Here is a 16,867-nt window from a genome sequence, read left to right on the forward strand (position 1 = left end):
GACTGATTGGAACTAAGCGTTTACTGGAGAGATGCCTTCCTGACACCTCTGCAGAGTTTGCAGCAGACAATTACTCATTGCGCCCAGAAAGAAATATATGCTGCTACCTAGGATTGAACTCACAGCCTCCTGATTGTGAAGCAAGAGCTCCACCTCTAGGCGACCGATTGGTTCACCTGTCCGGCGGGAAAAGTAGGACACCGGGTTGGGTGTCACCTGTCTGGCGGGAAAATAGAGCCAGCGGATTGGCTGACTGAGGGGATGGGGAAAAGCTATAAGAGGGCACCTGGGGAAGAAGGACTCAGTTCCATCTTGTATTCAATAAAGAGATAAACCCCGTCTGCTGTCTCCTGATCATTACACGTGGCACCCACTACAGAACAGATACTAACCTGAAATTCATCCAGAAACAGCCTTCCTTCATCTGCTATTTTTCTCTTATAAGTCTCCCACAATAACTCTGCAGGAATTGGGTCTATGTTCTTCATGTGTCTTTCATCATCTTTAAAAGAGGTAGAAACACTTCCAGATAAGCTTCTGATATGTATAATGAAACAGTAATTCAATACGTGCTTGGGAACATGTGTCAAAATTATTGAATGGGTTTACTGCCTGAACTCAATGAGCTAAGCTTTAAAACCTACCCCCAGATTATTCAATTCAAGGGCATTTAATTCATTTCTGGCAAATGCATTTAAACTTTCACAGTAACAGTGGAGAAGTGAATAAAACATCCCCTGAAAACTAATACGACCATGCAATTTCAATTTATTACAACAGTTTTTCCATCTTCCCTTTTTAGGATCCTTAAATTTGCCAAGATTGAGAACACTGAAATGAAGGCAGCATACATTTTCTTGTAATTATTGCTTTTTTGCAAGAAAAAAAATTATACATGGATATTACTTGTAGATACTGTTTTTAATATACTTCAGTGGTGTTAATTGCATTTTTTTTCTTTTTAAAAAATCCCTATGTAGGAAAAAGGGCTTAGAAATTTGTTTTGATCAAGGATCAGGAAAGAATTAGTCTTTTTCCACATATTGTATGTTTTTTTTGTGATGCTAATCAGGCCATATTCTATTTACAATTGAGCCTGAATTAGAGCAAGATGGCTTTTATGTTTTATTGAAGTTGGTCCTCATTTGCAAAGATAAACAGTGTTTTAGCACATGTATTCTTTGTATTAGAAACTCTTGAAAAGGCTCTAAAGAAATATAAAATTATGCTGAATAAAGTTTAAATTCACTGCTCAAAATGACATCATAATAAAGCTAAAAGTTCATTTCTGGACAAAAGAGAGAGAATAAGCTAAATAAAATAAAGAGTGGCTGCCACTTTTCACTGTTATTTTTACAATAATAACAAGTGTGCGCTAATTCCATTGATATAGGCCATGTATTCACTGATGTAGGAAAGGATGATGAAAGAGACAACAATGCGCTTAGGGCTTCTCTTTATTCTATCTTAGTTCAGAAGTAGGCCAGGAAAACTCATCAAGGTAGAGAATTCCATGTAGCAATGGAATCCCTAGGAAAGAAAACTTTCGTGGAACTATTTCAAGGGACCTAGAATTAAATATTTACCTCTTGTTACAAGACTTACTCCTTCTTCTTCATCTCTGCAAAAAATATCAAGAGATAGGACTGAATGCTGAGAACAAAATATTACTATTTTTCAAGACCTTTTAGTACACTGGTGTGATCAGAATGTGAACACATTAAGCATTTTTTCCAATTCTGCTACTCCACCTTTGAAAGAGAGCAAGTTCTCTTCCTGCTCATTTAAGACCCAGAACAGCAGAGTGTGCTCCCCTGATTCATATTAAGAACCAGGGCTTTTTTTCTCATAGAACGCCCAGAATGGAGTTCCGGCACCTCTTTTGGATGGAACCTTGTAGGGTAGGCAAGGCAAGTTGTATGACAAGTGTGAGTTCCGGCACCTTTTTCTTTTACAAAAAAACCACTGTTAAGAACTATTTCAAATGCCACATTTTTAAGCTAAACTTGAGGACAGCCTCACTCCCTGACATACAACTGAACATATTCCTGATCTATGTTACCCTGGCGTTATGTCATTAACTGATTCCCCTGGAGACCACTTGAAACTGGTTTCACTCTATTTGCAGATCCTAAGACGGACATAGCTTCAATGCATGGCTCAGATCCTTTCACCAAGGTTTGAACCCACAAAACCTTATATATGACGATTGTGTTGAGGCAGTGCACTTAATTCAAGAGCTATCTTGAATTGGGAGGAAGGTCTATATATTTCATGTACATAATAAATACACAGAAACCTGGTGCTTATTGGGAAAAAGGACAGGAAACAAAAAGGACAGGAAAATGAAAGGTCATCTCCTGGAAGAAAACTTGATGGTTGGAATGGAACCATTCAATCAGCATCTTTCTAAATTTTCAATATAAGTACAGGTTCATTATGTTCATTGACCGATGGTGTGTGTGTGTGTGTGTGTGTGTGTGTGTATAAATAAAATTATCAAGTTCCAAGGAGAATAAAAACCAAAAAAGGCAAATAAATGAATGAAGTACATAAAAGTTACTTAAAATGCTAAAAAGAGATTGCAAATAATATTAAAGAGAAATAAATTCTAAATTAAGAAGGCCAAAATATTAGTACAGGTAGCCCTCAACTTCAAACATTTGTTTAGTGACTGTTTGAAGTTCCAACAGCACTGGAAAAAAATGAGTTATGACTGGTCCTTGCACTCACAACCATTGTAGCATCCTCATGGTCACGTGATCAAAATTTAGACACTTGGCAACCAGCATGTATGTGCCATGGGGTCACGTGTGATCACCATTTGAGAACTTCCCGGTTGGCTTCCAGCAAACAAAGTCAGTGGGGGAAGTTAATGACTGTGTGTTTCATTTAACAACTGTAGTGATTCACTTCTGCAATGATACACTTAACAACCATAGCAAAAAAGGTCATAAAATTAGGTGCAACTCATCTAGGAGATATAGGAGTATAGCCAGCCATACCAACAGGCTGAAGAACAGCTTTTATCCAGGGGCTGTTAGGCTCTTGAACGGGAAATAATTTTATAAATTTTATGTATGATTGACTTGCAAGGCCAGTGTGTTGTGCAATTAGCTCACATTGTGTAATAAGATGGAGGGTTTGTTGTCACTGTGAGTGGTGTGGGAGGGCATGAAGGGAGGCTCAGCCAATCTTAATGTATACATGGTTGTACTTTGACAATAAAGGTTCATCCATTCATTCATTTAACAACCACCTTGTTTTGCACCATAAATTCTGGTCCCAATTGTGACTGTAAATTGAGGACTACTATAAAACTATACCCCTCAGAAAATCAGAGTGACAATGAACTTCCATAAAATCAGAAGAAATCAATCAACTGAGGGGAGGGGGAACACTTAGTACCTAGTTAAAATCTGGAAGGCATTCCAGCAAGACTAGCAAAAATGTTTAAAAATATGTCAAACAGATGCTGGAAATGTAAACATAACTCAGGCACGTATTATCATGTTTGGTGGACATGTGGCAAAGCAAAGGTTTATTGGGAAAAGCTACATGCTTGGTTAGAAAAACTATTGGGAGAACATGTTGAATTTAAACCTGAACTTTTCTTATTAGGTATAATGCCAGAAAAGATTAATAAACAAAGCTTATATTTGATTCTACATGTCACAACAGCAGCAAGAATAGTCTTCACGCAATATTGGAAAAATGAAGAGCTACCACCAGAGGAAGAAATAATCAAAAAAATATTGGAATGAGCAGAGATGGACAGATTAACTATGAAACTGAAAGATAAAGAAGAAACAGAATATTACCAAATCTAGGATGCATTGTACAAATAGCTAAAGGAAAGAATCAAGGATTAGGAACCGAATATGCATTAGCGATTTTTTGAATCCAGACAGCACACTGGTTGAAAAATTCATATATGTATGTAAGAGAAAATTAATAAAATCTTTATTAAAAAAATCTGGAAGGCATTGGTTTTTGTCTTGAATGCAACTGTCAGTAATTGTGATAATAATGAAATTTCTTTCTATAATTTTGTGCAAAATTTTCTGTGTTTTTCTGCAGTGCAATTTACAGTGGTAGTAATGGGACAGACCAGGGTGCCATTTTCCTATCGTTGTCATACACACTTAGGAGAGCAAAATAATGCATTTTACAAAGCTACCTTGTGTTCTTTCTGTTAAGGATATATATTTTATACAGGACAAGAAGTAAAGCCAAAACTGTTACAATAATCAGGAACGCCAAAAATCCAATGACAGCTTTAGTATCATCTGTAGAAAGAAATGAAAGGAAACAAAGAAATGTCAACGTTTTGTTGTTATTATCTTGTGTTTTCAGTATGCAAATTAAACTAATCAGCAAATTAAAAGGAACTTTTAAAATGTTAACATACACTTGGTGGTTATTTCTTTCGATATTGGCTCTGAAAAGTAATGTCCATTGGAAACCAATACCTGGCAAGAAGAAGAAACAATAAATTTAGAGATTTGAAATGCTACAAAAATGAACTGTTACATAAATCTTCTAAAATTTTCTATGAAAGCCATATCTTAGGAAACCTTCATCAAGAATATATATGTCTTAAGGGATGTTGTAAGGAACAGCTCAAAAATACAAAATAGAAATAAGAAAATAAATATTTCACCCCGTCCTCATTTATGAAAAAGGAGATAAAAACTTACATATTATAAAACATTTGCAACAGAGAAGCTGCCCAAGAGTTCAGTGCCAGGGTTAGGGTTATGTTGACTTAATTCTGAGGAAATGGCTAAGGATGCTTGGCTGTTAATTAATTTATTATTTCAATTAGCAATTTGACTGTATTCAATTTAGTTCTATTTAAAATTGCTGCAGGGTGCCCCTGACCAGATAAGGTTGTAGTTACCACATCTGACCAAAGGGATAAAAGATACATTTGGTCCTTGAAAACACTTGTCAATTGGCAACCACTAATGACAATGATAGATCCAATTACTGCTAACTATTGCTCCTATAATTCTGAAGCAATCCACTCCAGAACATTGTATCCTGAATTTAATCATTAGATTAGCCAAGCATAAACAGTGTTTTCAGCTTGTCTGCATGTCAGCCCTCATCCAACCATTAGCCTGGTTGAAGGACTGATTCAGAACATCAACTTAATTTATTATTATCTCAAAACCTTGACTTTACTGATGAGATAGAGATAGATAGATAGATAGATCGATAGATAGATCGATTGATCGATCGATAGATAGATAGATAGATGATAGATAGATAGATAGATAGATAGATAGATAGATAGATAGATAGATAGATAGATAGATAGATAGATAGACAGACAGACTGTATTTCAGGGGGAAAAGGTGAAATATCTCAGTCTCAAGTTTAGAACAATGCAACTTACTGTAAAAGTGTACGTTTTCAAAAAAGAAAGCTTGTCCACTTTGAATTTGCAGTCGCTGCTGTTCTTTTCACCATCACCATCCCATTTTAAAATATAGCGCTTGTGGGGTCCATTTAATTCATCTGGTCCCATACAAAAAACCTCTACGATATTGTTTCCATCGTTGGATAGGATTAAGTCAAAGTTTTTCAAAGGACTTGGTTCTGTTGAAAATTAAAATGGTTTTCATTAAAAGAAAATAAGCAGCACTAAGAGTATAGGAATCAGAATGCTCCAACAATTTCAGGTAGTCCCTGTTTAATGACTGCAATCAGTTCTTAAGCAAAATGGTCACTAACTGAAGACGCGATTAAGAGAAAGACAGCGATGGATGCTGCAAAATTCACTGGTTGCTGCTCTTTCATTCAAATAAAGTTCTTTTGTACAGTGTCCTTTGACCTTTTTTCTTTTTTTGCTCCCTTGCAGGTCAGAGAGATTGCTTAAACAAGCTACAGATAGTCCTCAACTTAAAACAGTTCCTTTAGTGACTGCTGAATGTTACAATGGCAATGAAAAAAGTGACTTATGGCCATTTCTCACAATTACCACCTTTGAAGCAGGCCCATGGTCATGTGATAAACATTAAGACGCTTGGCCTTCTGACAAGCAAAGTCAATTGGGGAAGCCAAATTCACTTAACAACTGGGTTGCTAACTTATCAACTGCAGTGATTCACTTAACAACTGAGGCAAGAAAGGTCGTCAAATGAGGCAAAGCTCACTTAACGAATGTCTCACTTAGCAACAGAAATTTTTGGCTCAATTGTAGTTGTAAGTCATAGACTACCTGTATATCTTTTTGAGTTGTTTTTCTCTGCAGTGCAGCATTTCCATAAAAAGTGCTAACCACAATTAACAAGGTCAGCTCTGTGACCTTAATTAGTTGATTAGAATCCTGGAGTTAGGAATGGTTAGGAATGGGGCGGTGGGGAGGGGGGTCAAGGGGAGGAGGGGGCAAACCCGGCTAAGCTCAGCTCTTCCGTTCTCCTTCCGACCGCTTGTTGGGCAAAAGTCTCCCCAGGCCGCCTCTGCCTGGTAGCGAGCGCAAGTCTCGGTTTGACGCTCCCCCGGCCCCTGAAAGCCTCCGGGTTTAGATGCCCATTTGTGGGGTGCATTGAAAGCGGGTCTCCTGCTTGAGCAGAGGGCTGCACTAGAAGTCCTCCAAGGTCCCTTCCAGCTCTATTCTGACCTTCATGATGCCTGAAACTGACCAAGCCATAATCAGTTTTACACCGGATATTTTTGGTTGTCCTAAATGTGTGCGTTGGTTGGGAAATGATATTTTTACTATTGTTTATTATAGGTAGTCCTCAAGTTATAACCACAACTGAGTCTAAATTTTTTGTTGCTAAGTGAGACATTTGTTAAGTGAGTTTTGCCCCATTAGAAAACTTTTCTTGCTACAGTTGTTAAGTGAATCATTGTATTTGTTAAGTAAGTATCATATTTGGTAAGTGAATCTGGCTTCCCCCCTTGACTTTGCTTGTCAGAAGTCCACAAAAGGAGATCACGTGACCCCAGGACACTGCAACCATCATAAGTATAAACCAGTTGCCAAGCATCTGAACTTTTGGTCATGTGACCATGGGGATGCTGCAATGGTCGTAAGTGTGAAAAATGATCATAAGTCACTTTTTTCAAATTGTTGTAACTTTGAATGGTCACTAAATGAACTGTTGTAAGTTGAGGATTATCTGTACTGTCACATTTACAAATGGTCACTATATAAGGCAGTTGCTAAACAAGGACTATCTGTACATAAAATATACTCTCCTTGGTGCTACCCAGTGCTTTTTTTGTAAAAGAAAAAGGTGCCGGTGTATCACACATGTCATACAACCCACCTTGCTTATCCTATAAGGTTTCATCCAAAAAAGGTGCCTGAACTCCGTTCTGAGCGTTCTATGACAAAAAAAGGCCTGGTGCTACCTATATTAATTATATATGCTAGATGCTACATACAGCACATTCAGAAAGTATTCTGACTCCCTTCACTTTTGTCAATTTTGTTATGCTGCAGCCTGATTCTACAATTGTTGAAATTCATTTTTTTCTCATTAATCTACATTTAGTACCCCGTGATGTCAAAGTGAAAACAGAATTTTAGAAATGTCTATAAATTTATTAAAAAGAAAAAACTGAAATATGTTGACTTTCTAAATCACTTAGAGTGCTGGAAAGCACTATAAAGCTCTATATAAATCTAAGTGCTATTGCTACTGCTATTGCTCAACTCACACATAGTGACTCCAGGTGGCATACATTAAAAATCCACAGTTAACAATTCACAATGTAAAGTCCCACCTCTACCACCTTGATGGAAACAACAGAATCAGACAAGCTACTTAATTGGTTCCAAATAGGGTCTCCAAGCCTTGGATCAAAGCATGTGTTCAGTGCCTTGATTATACTTTGAAATTGCATTTCTGCACTGTGATTAGCAATAAAAATTATATTATTGGGGTTGGTTGCATAGTCTGACAGCTGTTTAGGACAGATTAGATGTTTTTTATACACCCATCCAGTCTTTCCCAAGGACCTGGGATAAGCAAAAGTTGTTTTGTAATATTAAAGTTATCATTAAAGTATGTAAGTTTTTTCAAGTAAAACTGCCTTTTGCAATTGATTGATTGTGATTTGGTCAATGCCAGTGGTATTTAAGTAATGCTCCAGATGTTTTGAGATTGCACCCAAGACACTTACTACTACTGCTACTATAGTTGTTTTCTTTTGCCAGTCATTCTACTTGTATTTGATGGCCTTTGTCTTTTGTGATTTTTCTGTACTTCTTTCTCTTTTATTCTGCTCTCTTCCATGTCCTCTAATCAGACTTTAGAATGAATGTCTTCATCAAGACTCTTTAAATTATTTCCATATGGCATCTTGATTCCTTCTGTTTTCGCTATTTTTTCCCTATTGATGATGAGGATGGAACATTTGTCTAGTCCAAAACTCCATTGCGATAGCTTGGCTGTGTATATGAACAGTAATGAGCAGTAATTATGTTTCTCCATACAGCTTCAAGATTATCCGTGTTAAGGAGGTGGGCTAGTCTAGCAGGGTTTTTTTAAAAAATATTTTATAGCCAGAGCCTGACTTGTTCAGTACTGTTGACAGAGGAATCGGTGCAATCACAGATAATACTGTAGTAATGAGTTACCTTGAAAGTTTCCTCTCTTCGTATTAACATCTCCCAGTTTATCACTCTTGATCAGCAACTGTGTCTTCCACTGTGCCATTAATCTTTTCACAAAGTTTCTGATGTTTTTACTGAGTCCTGTTATTTCTAGGCACTTGATTATCTAATCATTTAGCAGGGAGTTGAGCACCTTCTTGTAATCAACCCAAGCTACATTCACGTTGGTCTTTCTTTTCTTACAATTATCCAAAACTTGTCAACTAGGAACTGATCTTTTGTTCTTCTGTTGTTTGGGCAGTTTCCTTTCTGCCTACGCAGAAAGAGCATGGTTCCAACTAAGCGCTGTTGGATTTCATCAGCTACAACACCAGTTAGCAATTTGAAAGTTGTTGGTAAGCAGATAATTGGCCTGTAGTTGCCTGGTGCTGCCCATTTTGTTGGACCTTTCATTATCAGGTAGATTTTGCCAGATGTTAACCAATCCTCAACTTCACCTTCTGGCAATATGTTATTAAACTGTTTGGCAATAAGTAAATATAGACCAATCAGATGTTTCAACCAAAAACCATGCAGTTCATTTTTATCTGGTGCTGAACAGTTCTTGAACTTCCTTGCCCTTTTCTCCACCATTTATGGTGTAATTATAAGTTCTTTCATTTCAGCTCTTTTTTATTCTATTCCGCCTCCTTTATCTAAGCTGCATTCTTGTATTGTTTTGGATTGATCCATAGCTGCACCCAAAACTGCACTGTTTCTTTTTGTCAGGGGTTGACTGATTTCAATGCAGACTCTCCTTTGATGAATTGCTAAAAATATTTTTGATTTAATGAAATTGGAGATTTTGCCTATAGTGTGCAATTTGAGATTGATATTGCTGATCTTCTTGACTATAGTTTTTATTTGCTGCTTTATTATTTACAATGCTTCCTTAATCTTCCTTGTTTCTAAGTAATATTTCTTGATGAGGTATTCTTTCATCTTCTTGTCCTCCAGCTTCTTTTTCTTTTATCTGTTTTAGTTTGCTTTCATCTAATCTTAGCTTGCTGATCTTATTTTCCAGTTTGGTGATTTGGGGCTTTTTTTCTTCTTTGTTAGTTTTGGATCTCAGGTATTCAATTATAACCTCAGTCATGCTGTATATTAGTTCATTTGTTTCTTGCTGTGAGCTGGTGTTTAAATTTCATACAGTATTGGTATCTTTTAATACTTGGGCTAGTTGTTTCTTTGGAAGAAGCCTCAATGTAGCCAATCTAATTTTGTTGTTTTTGTGCTGTTCTAGATGTTTAGTTACTCTTTGTTTCAATTCTTTTTTTAGTTAGAGAACTTTGTTTTTTCCGAAGCAAAAGCAATGAAGAAGTGCCTGGTTTGGGAATGGAAATGATTCAGTAGCAATGCTAACTGCTGCTACTGCCGACTCCTTCTTTTTTGCTTCAACAGTCTGAGGTACTTCTGGCAAGAATCACAAAACTGTGTCTCACTTACTTTGGCCATGTCATATGGGGTAATTTACTGGAGAAAGGAATTATGTTGGGTGAAAGGAAACCAGGTTGTCAAATAACATAATGACTGGACACCGTCAAAGCTGACACCAGCCAGAGCATAGAAAAACTCAAAGAAGTAGTGCAAGACCAAAAGATGTGAAGAGATCTGACCCATAGAGTCCCTGAGAGTCAAACACAACTGAATGGATAATATCATCATCTTAATTATTGCTTTGTTTTCAATCTTTGCATATTTGCAACAAGTAAACCCCTTTTGGGACGCAATGGGTCCATGGTTAAAGATGATGAGCTTATCAGCTGGAAAGCTAACAGCCCAGGTTTGAGACCTAAGTGCTGATCCTGAATTCACATTACTTGCCCCAGCTCCTCCTCACCTAACAGTTTGAAAGCATGGATATGCAAGTAGATAAATAGGTTCCACTTAAGTGGGAAGATAACAGTGGTCTCTGCACCTTGGCATATAGTTATGCTGGCGACATGACCACAGAAACATTTTCAGACAATGCTGGCTTCTTCTGCTGGCTAAGAAACAGAATGAGCTCCTCCCCCTAGAATCGGACACAACTGGAAAGGGGAAACCTTTACCTTGGTGGAGCAGTGGGCTAATGCCTCCTTAAGTAACACCAGCTGCCTGCAATTAGTGCAGGTTCGAGTCCCACCAGGCTCAAGGTTGACTCAGCCTTCCATCCTTCCAAGGTAGGTAAAATGAGGACCCAGATTGTTGGGGGCAATAAGATGACTTTGTAAAAATGCCACTTGGGGGGGGGGGCGAAAGACCTAATAAGCAGGCATATACATAGAATGAAGGCTATTGATTTGTGCTTCTTAGATTGTAAGCCGCCCTGAGTCTTCGGAGAAGGGCAGGATATAAATGGGATAAAAAAAAATACCTTTTCTTCTAGTAGTCCTGCAGCTGCTGGCCCTGGTTGTTCAGCCAACAGTCCTGAGTTCTGTGCCTCATTTGTACACATGTAGAATACACATGATGGCACTTTTTATATATAACCATCCAGAGTCACTGGGAGTCAAATAACATATAAATTTAATAAATAATACTAATATTATATATTGTTGCTATAACCTTAGCCCCCAATTAAATATTCACAACTAAATTTAAATATTTACAATTAAATATTCACAACTTACTTGTTGGCTGAGTCATATTAGACACAATACAGGCTTTCCCCTCAAGTTGTAGGTGATTTTTTATTTCTGTATATGCCCATATTCTCATTTCATATTTTGTGTAAGGTTTTAAACTGATCCTTGTATATTGCATGTGATTCTTTTCTTTAATAGTACCTAGATTTTCTGGAAATGTTAAAAGCATAAATACATTCAAATATAAATAATGTTGGTACAGACACAAATTCAGAAATAATTATTGGCACTTATTTTCATAAAAGGAAGCCCATTAAAATTGCCAAAATAAAGATGGATGAATGAACATATCAAATTTGATTTCTTATTTTTTCTGAATCCAGCAACTTTCATTTGCCAAACTGAGATCTATTTTTTAAAAAAGAAGAAGAAGAAGAAGAAGAAGAAGAAGAAGAAGAAGAAGAAGAAGAAGAAGAAGAAGAAGAAGAAGAAGAAGAAGAAGAAGAAGAAGAAGAAGAAGAAGAAGAAGAGGAAAAAGAAGAAGTTTGCACTAAGGTTTCTATGTATTTTGATGTATACTTTTTCCAAACACATCCATTTCATTTACAATTTTGCATATTACAGTTTTTGCAATTTTCTTTAACAATGCAGTTATGAAGATTGTTTTTACAAACACATATTTTTCTCTAATATATATATTTTAAATTAGAAAACTGTAAAATGGTGGAATTTGAATATTACCTAACTAGGTTCTACATTAATATGAGTTAGTTAGATACTTTCCATTGCAAACTAAACAAATTTCTTACCAAATTTCAGAATAATACTTTGTTTTGATTAATTTATCCTCAATTGATTTTTACCTCAGAATATTTATTGCAGTTTACAAAGTTTTTTTTTGTTTCAGATAATAAATTGTTCACTTCAAATGTGTGTAAATTACACACAAGTACTATATGACTTAGTTCTGGAACTTGGAAGATGGGAGAATCCAATTTCAATAAATTCTAGCTCTATCTATCATCTGCCTATCTATCTACTTGGGGAAATTAGTCTCCTAAGGAGCACAGTTGCTCATGAGGGTAGAACACTGGTCTGACAATTGGTTGGCTCACGTTCAAGACCCAGCCCCCAACTGGGCATTCCCAGGCAACAGTGATCTCACCAGCAAATCCTTTGGCCACAGAAGTACTTCAGTACTTCCGACATAGAAAAAAAAAATAGTCTCCTAAGGGAAGTGGATGGATGGATGGATGCAAAGATGGATGGATGCAAAGATGGATGGATGGATGGATGCAAAGATGGATGGATGGATGGATACAAGGATGAATGGATGGACAGATAATTTCCTGCTCTTTCCCTCTGCTGAACTCCCAGCAACAATACTGCCTTTATTTCTACATTGGTCTATGTGATAGAACTTTACTTGGAATTAAAAATAATCTCTCTTGCAATGAAGGACATGTTCACATCTCTATCTGTTCAATATATCAATATGAACTAGAGTGGCAACTGACTTTTATACTGCATTGACACAGTGTATAAGCTGTATACAAACTGCCAAGATATCTGAGATGTAGTACTGGTTGAGTGGCATCTACTGCCCTTCCCTCCAAGAGAAAAGGAATAATTTGAGGTCCAGAAGAAGTGGCTGAGGAGTAACCACTGTCCTCCACCAATATCTGCCATGCCTGTCTGCTAATTGAAACTGGGATGATACTGTGAAGATACATTGAGATCTACAGAAAGGAGAACTTCAGTTTGAAGGAGTCAATACAAAATCAAACTATTTTCAGTGTTAGTGATCGAGATTAGAAAATTACTCTGAATATATCCTTGAAATTAACTGTGTTATTCATATTCAACAGAGTAAATCTATTACTAGAAGAAGAAGCAAACAAGAGTAGCTACTTGTCAAGGTTTTTATAATGATCCATCCAGAAAATTTTGAAAATATTTTTTAAAAATCCTGAAAATGCATGAGTAGGTGTTTTCAAACAATTGGAAATATATATCGGTAGTACATAGCAATAGTAGCAGTATTATTAGTATACATACATACCACCAGTTTTTGTATTGCGTATGTTGATGTTATAACCATGAATAGGGCCATTTCTCTGGTTTTTTGGTGCACTCCAAGTAACTGTTATATTTTCTGCAGTTGAGTCTGATAAACAGTTTTTAGGTGGGTCTGGTACTGATAGAAAAAATAACAGAAAATCAAGCAATGACAAAATAATGATATCTGGGGTATGACAACAATAAATAGAATATGAGCAATATAAACCATGACTTTACGGATGGGAAATAGAACCACTGTCCAGCAGTAGATTGTGCACTTTTGCAACATTGTGTATTTCTAGAAAGTGTCAGAAATTTCAGGCCTTAGAAATGTTTATCAACTTCAAACAGAGTAAGAATACAAGACCAGCAAGTCCTATGTGGAGTTAATCAACTACCCACATAGACCAACCACTTCTCCAACTCTACTTTTACAAAACCTCTACTTGCCCCAGAGGTGATATTTATTCAGGACACGATGTATGGTGATAACATCTCTTGAGAGTTGAGTGGCATGTACTGTAAGTGTACTAAATTCCTCTTTCCACAAAGTACATCTCTTTAGAAATCACATATTGGTCTCCAGAATCTCCTGCTAGTTGGGCCCATAAACAATGAAAAATAAACTTTCATCATTTCTAATCAATTGCAATTTTTGTTGGTGATTATAAGAGCAGTTAATAATTCCCAATGACTTCTGATGGGATGAGATGAAAAGTCAACACATCCCGTGCTAAATCTGGCACAGGGAAGTAAATATGAGCAATTATCCTGAGATCTGTGTGCAGAGGGAGAGTATTTATAACAACAGAATCTCCAAGTTATTGAAGATTTTAGAAAATCAAAATACCTGCATTCTCCAAGTAAGGTACAATTTTCTTGTTAATTAAGGTTATGTCTTATGATGCTATAGATATATCCATCTAATGTTCTCAGTAGCAAATAATAGCACTGAGTTGCCATTGTCTTTTCCCAAGATTTTCCTAATCTAATCTAAAGCTTTGACATTACTAATGCTCTTAAGATCAGCCAATCATATTTATACTGTTGCCCTCAGACAAAAAGAATGGAAGAAAGGAAAAAAGGAATAAAAATCCAATAAGGTCTTAAGTATTATACCGTAAGTGATTTTTTTAGATGACAATGGCAAAAATTCTTTAAAATCTTTGGGCCAAATTAAAAGTCATTTTAAATGCATATTTGCACTTAATATGCATGCTTTAGTTGGTCCTGAAAAGAAGTAACTTTTTTAAAGCAGTTACCTACAATGGGAGGAAATCACAAACTGTTGATCTTGTATTAATTCTCTTTAATCTCATTATTCTGTGAGGACCACCAAATAATTTATCTTTACCAAAATCATCCTATGCTTTAGTCAGAGGGCTTTAATTATAAAGTCTTCCAACATAATTATAAAACTTGGTTGGACTGCAGTTAGCCAGGCAAAAGTAAAGCCATGCTTTTCCAGATATCTATGATGTCTCTACAGGATCTCCACAGCATTCATTGTATGGAAACATTCACAGAATTCTAAGCATACTGTATGCAACATTCACAGAATTCTAAGCATACTGTATGCACCAGAGATGCGATCCTTCAGTCTGATCCATTAGTTCCGAAAAATCTTTTCAGGGTCTGAATCAGTTCAGTTACTTTCCATTAAAATTATTCAGATGTTGGCCAGTAAGACTAAAATGCAAACTGGGGAGAATAGCCACACCTGAGAACTATGCCTCCAGTTTCCCTACGGACCTGGCTGCTTATAATGAACTTTGATGATTTAGCGTTATAGTTTGATATACCTTACCAAATATCAGTTATCAGGATCACTACACATACCTCTTCCTGTTTAAATACATTCAGAAATATTTAGTTTTGGGGAAAATTCAGTAAGTAGTAAGTAACAAAGCATAAGAAAATCATGGTGGGATACTCACTTCCATAGTCTGTTGTTAACTTAACTGTACGATTTATTGATTCACCATGAATATTTGAATTGCATGTGTACTTTGTGTTGGGTGACACTTCAAATGTATGCTCTGGTTTATTCACATGATCACACATGAGGCTAGACTTATTACCTGTAAGGAATTAAAAAAAATGCCCTGAAATCTAAGCATCTGGGAGATTCTACATCTGCAATAGTCTTGCCAAGCCTGGATATAACTGTCCTCCAGATGTGTAAACTTCAACTCCTACAATTCCCAAACTGGTATAAGGATCACTGAGAATTCTGTAATTTTAAATGCTCAAGAACATCTTGGGTTGGGAATTTTGATTTGCATGTTGAGTTTTGATTTCATTTTTAAAGAAGAAAAAAATGATTTGTTTTTCAAAGGAGAAAAGAAAATTAGATCTACAATGCAATAGAAATAATTCTAAAGACAATCCACCAAAAAGTTGTATCTGTACTACAGATAGTCCTTCTTTATTGACCATAATGGGGACCCACAATTTGATCATTAAATGAAACAGTCACTAAGCGAAACCTTAGCTGTGCTTATTATCTTTCTTCAACTTTTTTTTGCTTTACAGACTTTTGAAGGTCATAAATGTGAGGACTGGTCACAAAGTCACTTTCCATCACTGTATAAGTCAGTTGCTCAATGAGGACTTCCTATATGTACATAAAATGAAAACTCAAATTGTTTGAAACATTTTTATAATAGTGCCTTTATCTTTTTAAAGTGAAGCTCTTATATACAAAGTACTTTTTGATTTCCCCATCAATTTTAGATCAAATGCCAAACTGATTCCACTAAAAAAAAATCCTACCATTTTGGAAGCAACAATATGAATATTTCAATTTACACCCAGCATCAGTGTCCCAAAATAAAGTTATTGTAGTATTACTGTAAGCTTTATTCAATTGCTTGTTTTCTGAAAGAGAGGGAGAGAGAAAAAATGAATTCATTTAAGTATTTTTCATGTTTTAAAAAATGCTGGAAAATTACATCTTCATTTACGTGGGTTACCAAACTGTACACTGGATGAAACATTAACAAAGTTTTCAACAAACAAGAAAGGAAGAAGAAAGTTGGAAGTGTAATTCCAACGATGAGCAGCTCCTTATTACTCTTTTCAAAGAATCTTTTCTCACATTGAGATCACAACATTGGAAATTCTTTTTCTTCCATGGGCTGATAGACCTTGTCTACCAGCTCATTACTCTCTCAATGATACTAAAGTATAAAACACCATTTCCAGCCAGAGAATAGGTTGTCTTAGTTTCTCCCATGCTTCTCGCCCTGAAATCTTCATCTGCCTATCAACCACAGCTTGTAGGGAATCTGGGATACAAGTTGTGGGATGAGGGAAGCAGGTATATCAAGTGAAAGCAGTTTCTGGCTTTCAGCTGTTAAATGGGATTCCTGGATAAATTCCCTGAAGGTTGCTAAACCTTCAGTTTTACATTTGAAAAGCAAAATGCCTCAGCCATTCCTTTTTTAAGTTTGTTGCAAAATATTCTTCAAAGGGAGAGTGATACTTGGTAACACTTGGGATCTTGAGATCATGTCAGACAGGAAGGGAGTGTTTTTGAATCAGGAAATAGCTTTCTGATGAATTACTACCAGCCCCACCTAGCTAGCAAATTCAAGAGTCGCTAGGATTTCATAATTTT

The 16,867-nt window shown here is 36.3% G+C and overlaps 1 protein-coding gene across 1 annotated transcript in view; it reads right to left on the minus strand.

The window, feature by feature from the left end:
- PTPRC (protein tyrosine phosphatase receptor type C) overlaps nt 1-16,867 on the minus strand; it is an 80,919-nt gene that overhangs the window by 19,767 nt on the left and 44,285 nt on the right. The window contains 9 exon segments of the mRNA XM_081324361.1: nt 393-502; nt 1,587-1,621; nt 4,181-4,289; nt 4,412-4,472; nt 5,405-5,607; nt 11,230-11,394; nt 13,247-13,381; nt 15,183-15,326; nt 16,021-16,125. Of these exon segments, the coding sequence (XP_081180487.1) occupies nt 393-502; nt 1,587-1,621; nt 4,181-4,289; nt 4,412-4,472; nt 5,405-5,607; nt 11,230-11,394; nt 13,247-13,381; nt 15,183-15,326; nt 16,021-16,125 (1,067 nt within the window).

The sequence above is a fragment of the Vipera berus genome (assembly GCF_964194415.1).
Source record: "Vipera berus genome assembly, chromosome: 3".
Lineage (NCBI taxonomy): Eukaryota > Metazoa > Chordata > Lepidosauria > Squamata > Viperidae > Vipera > Vipera berus.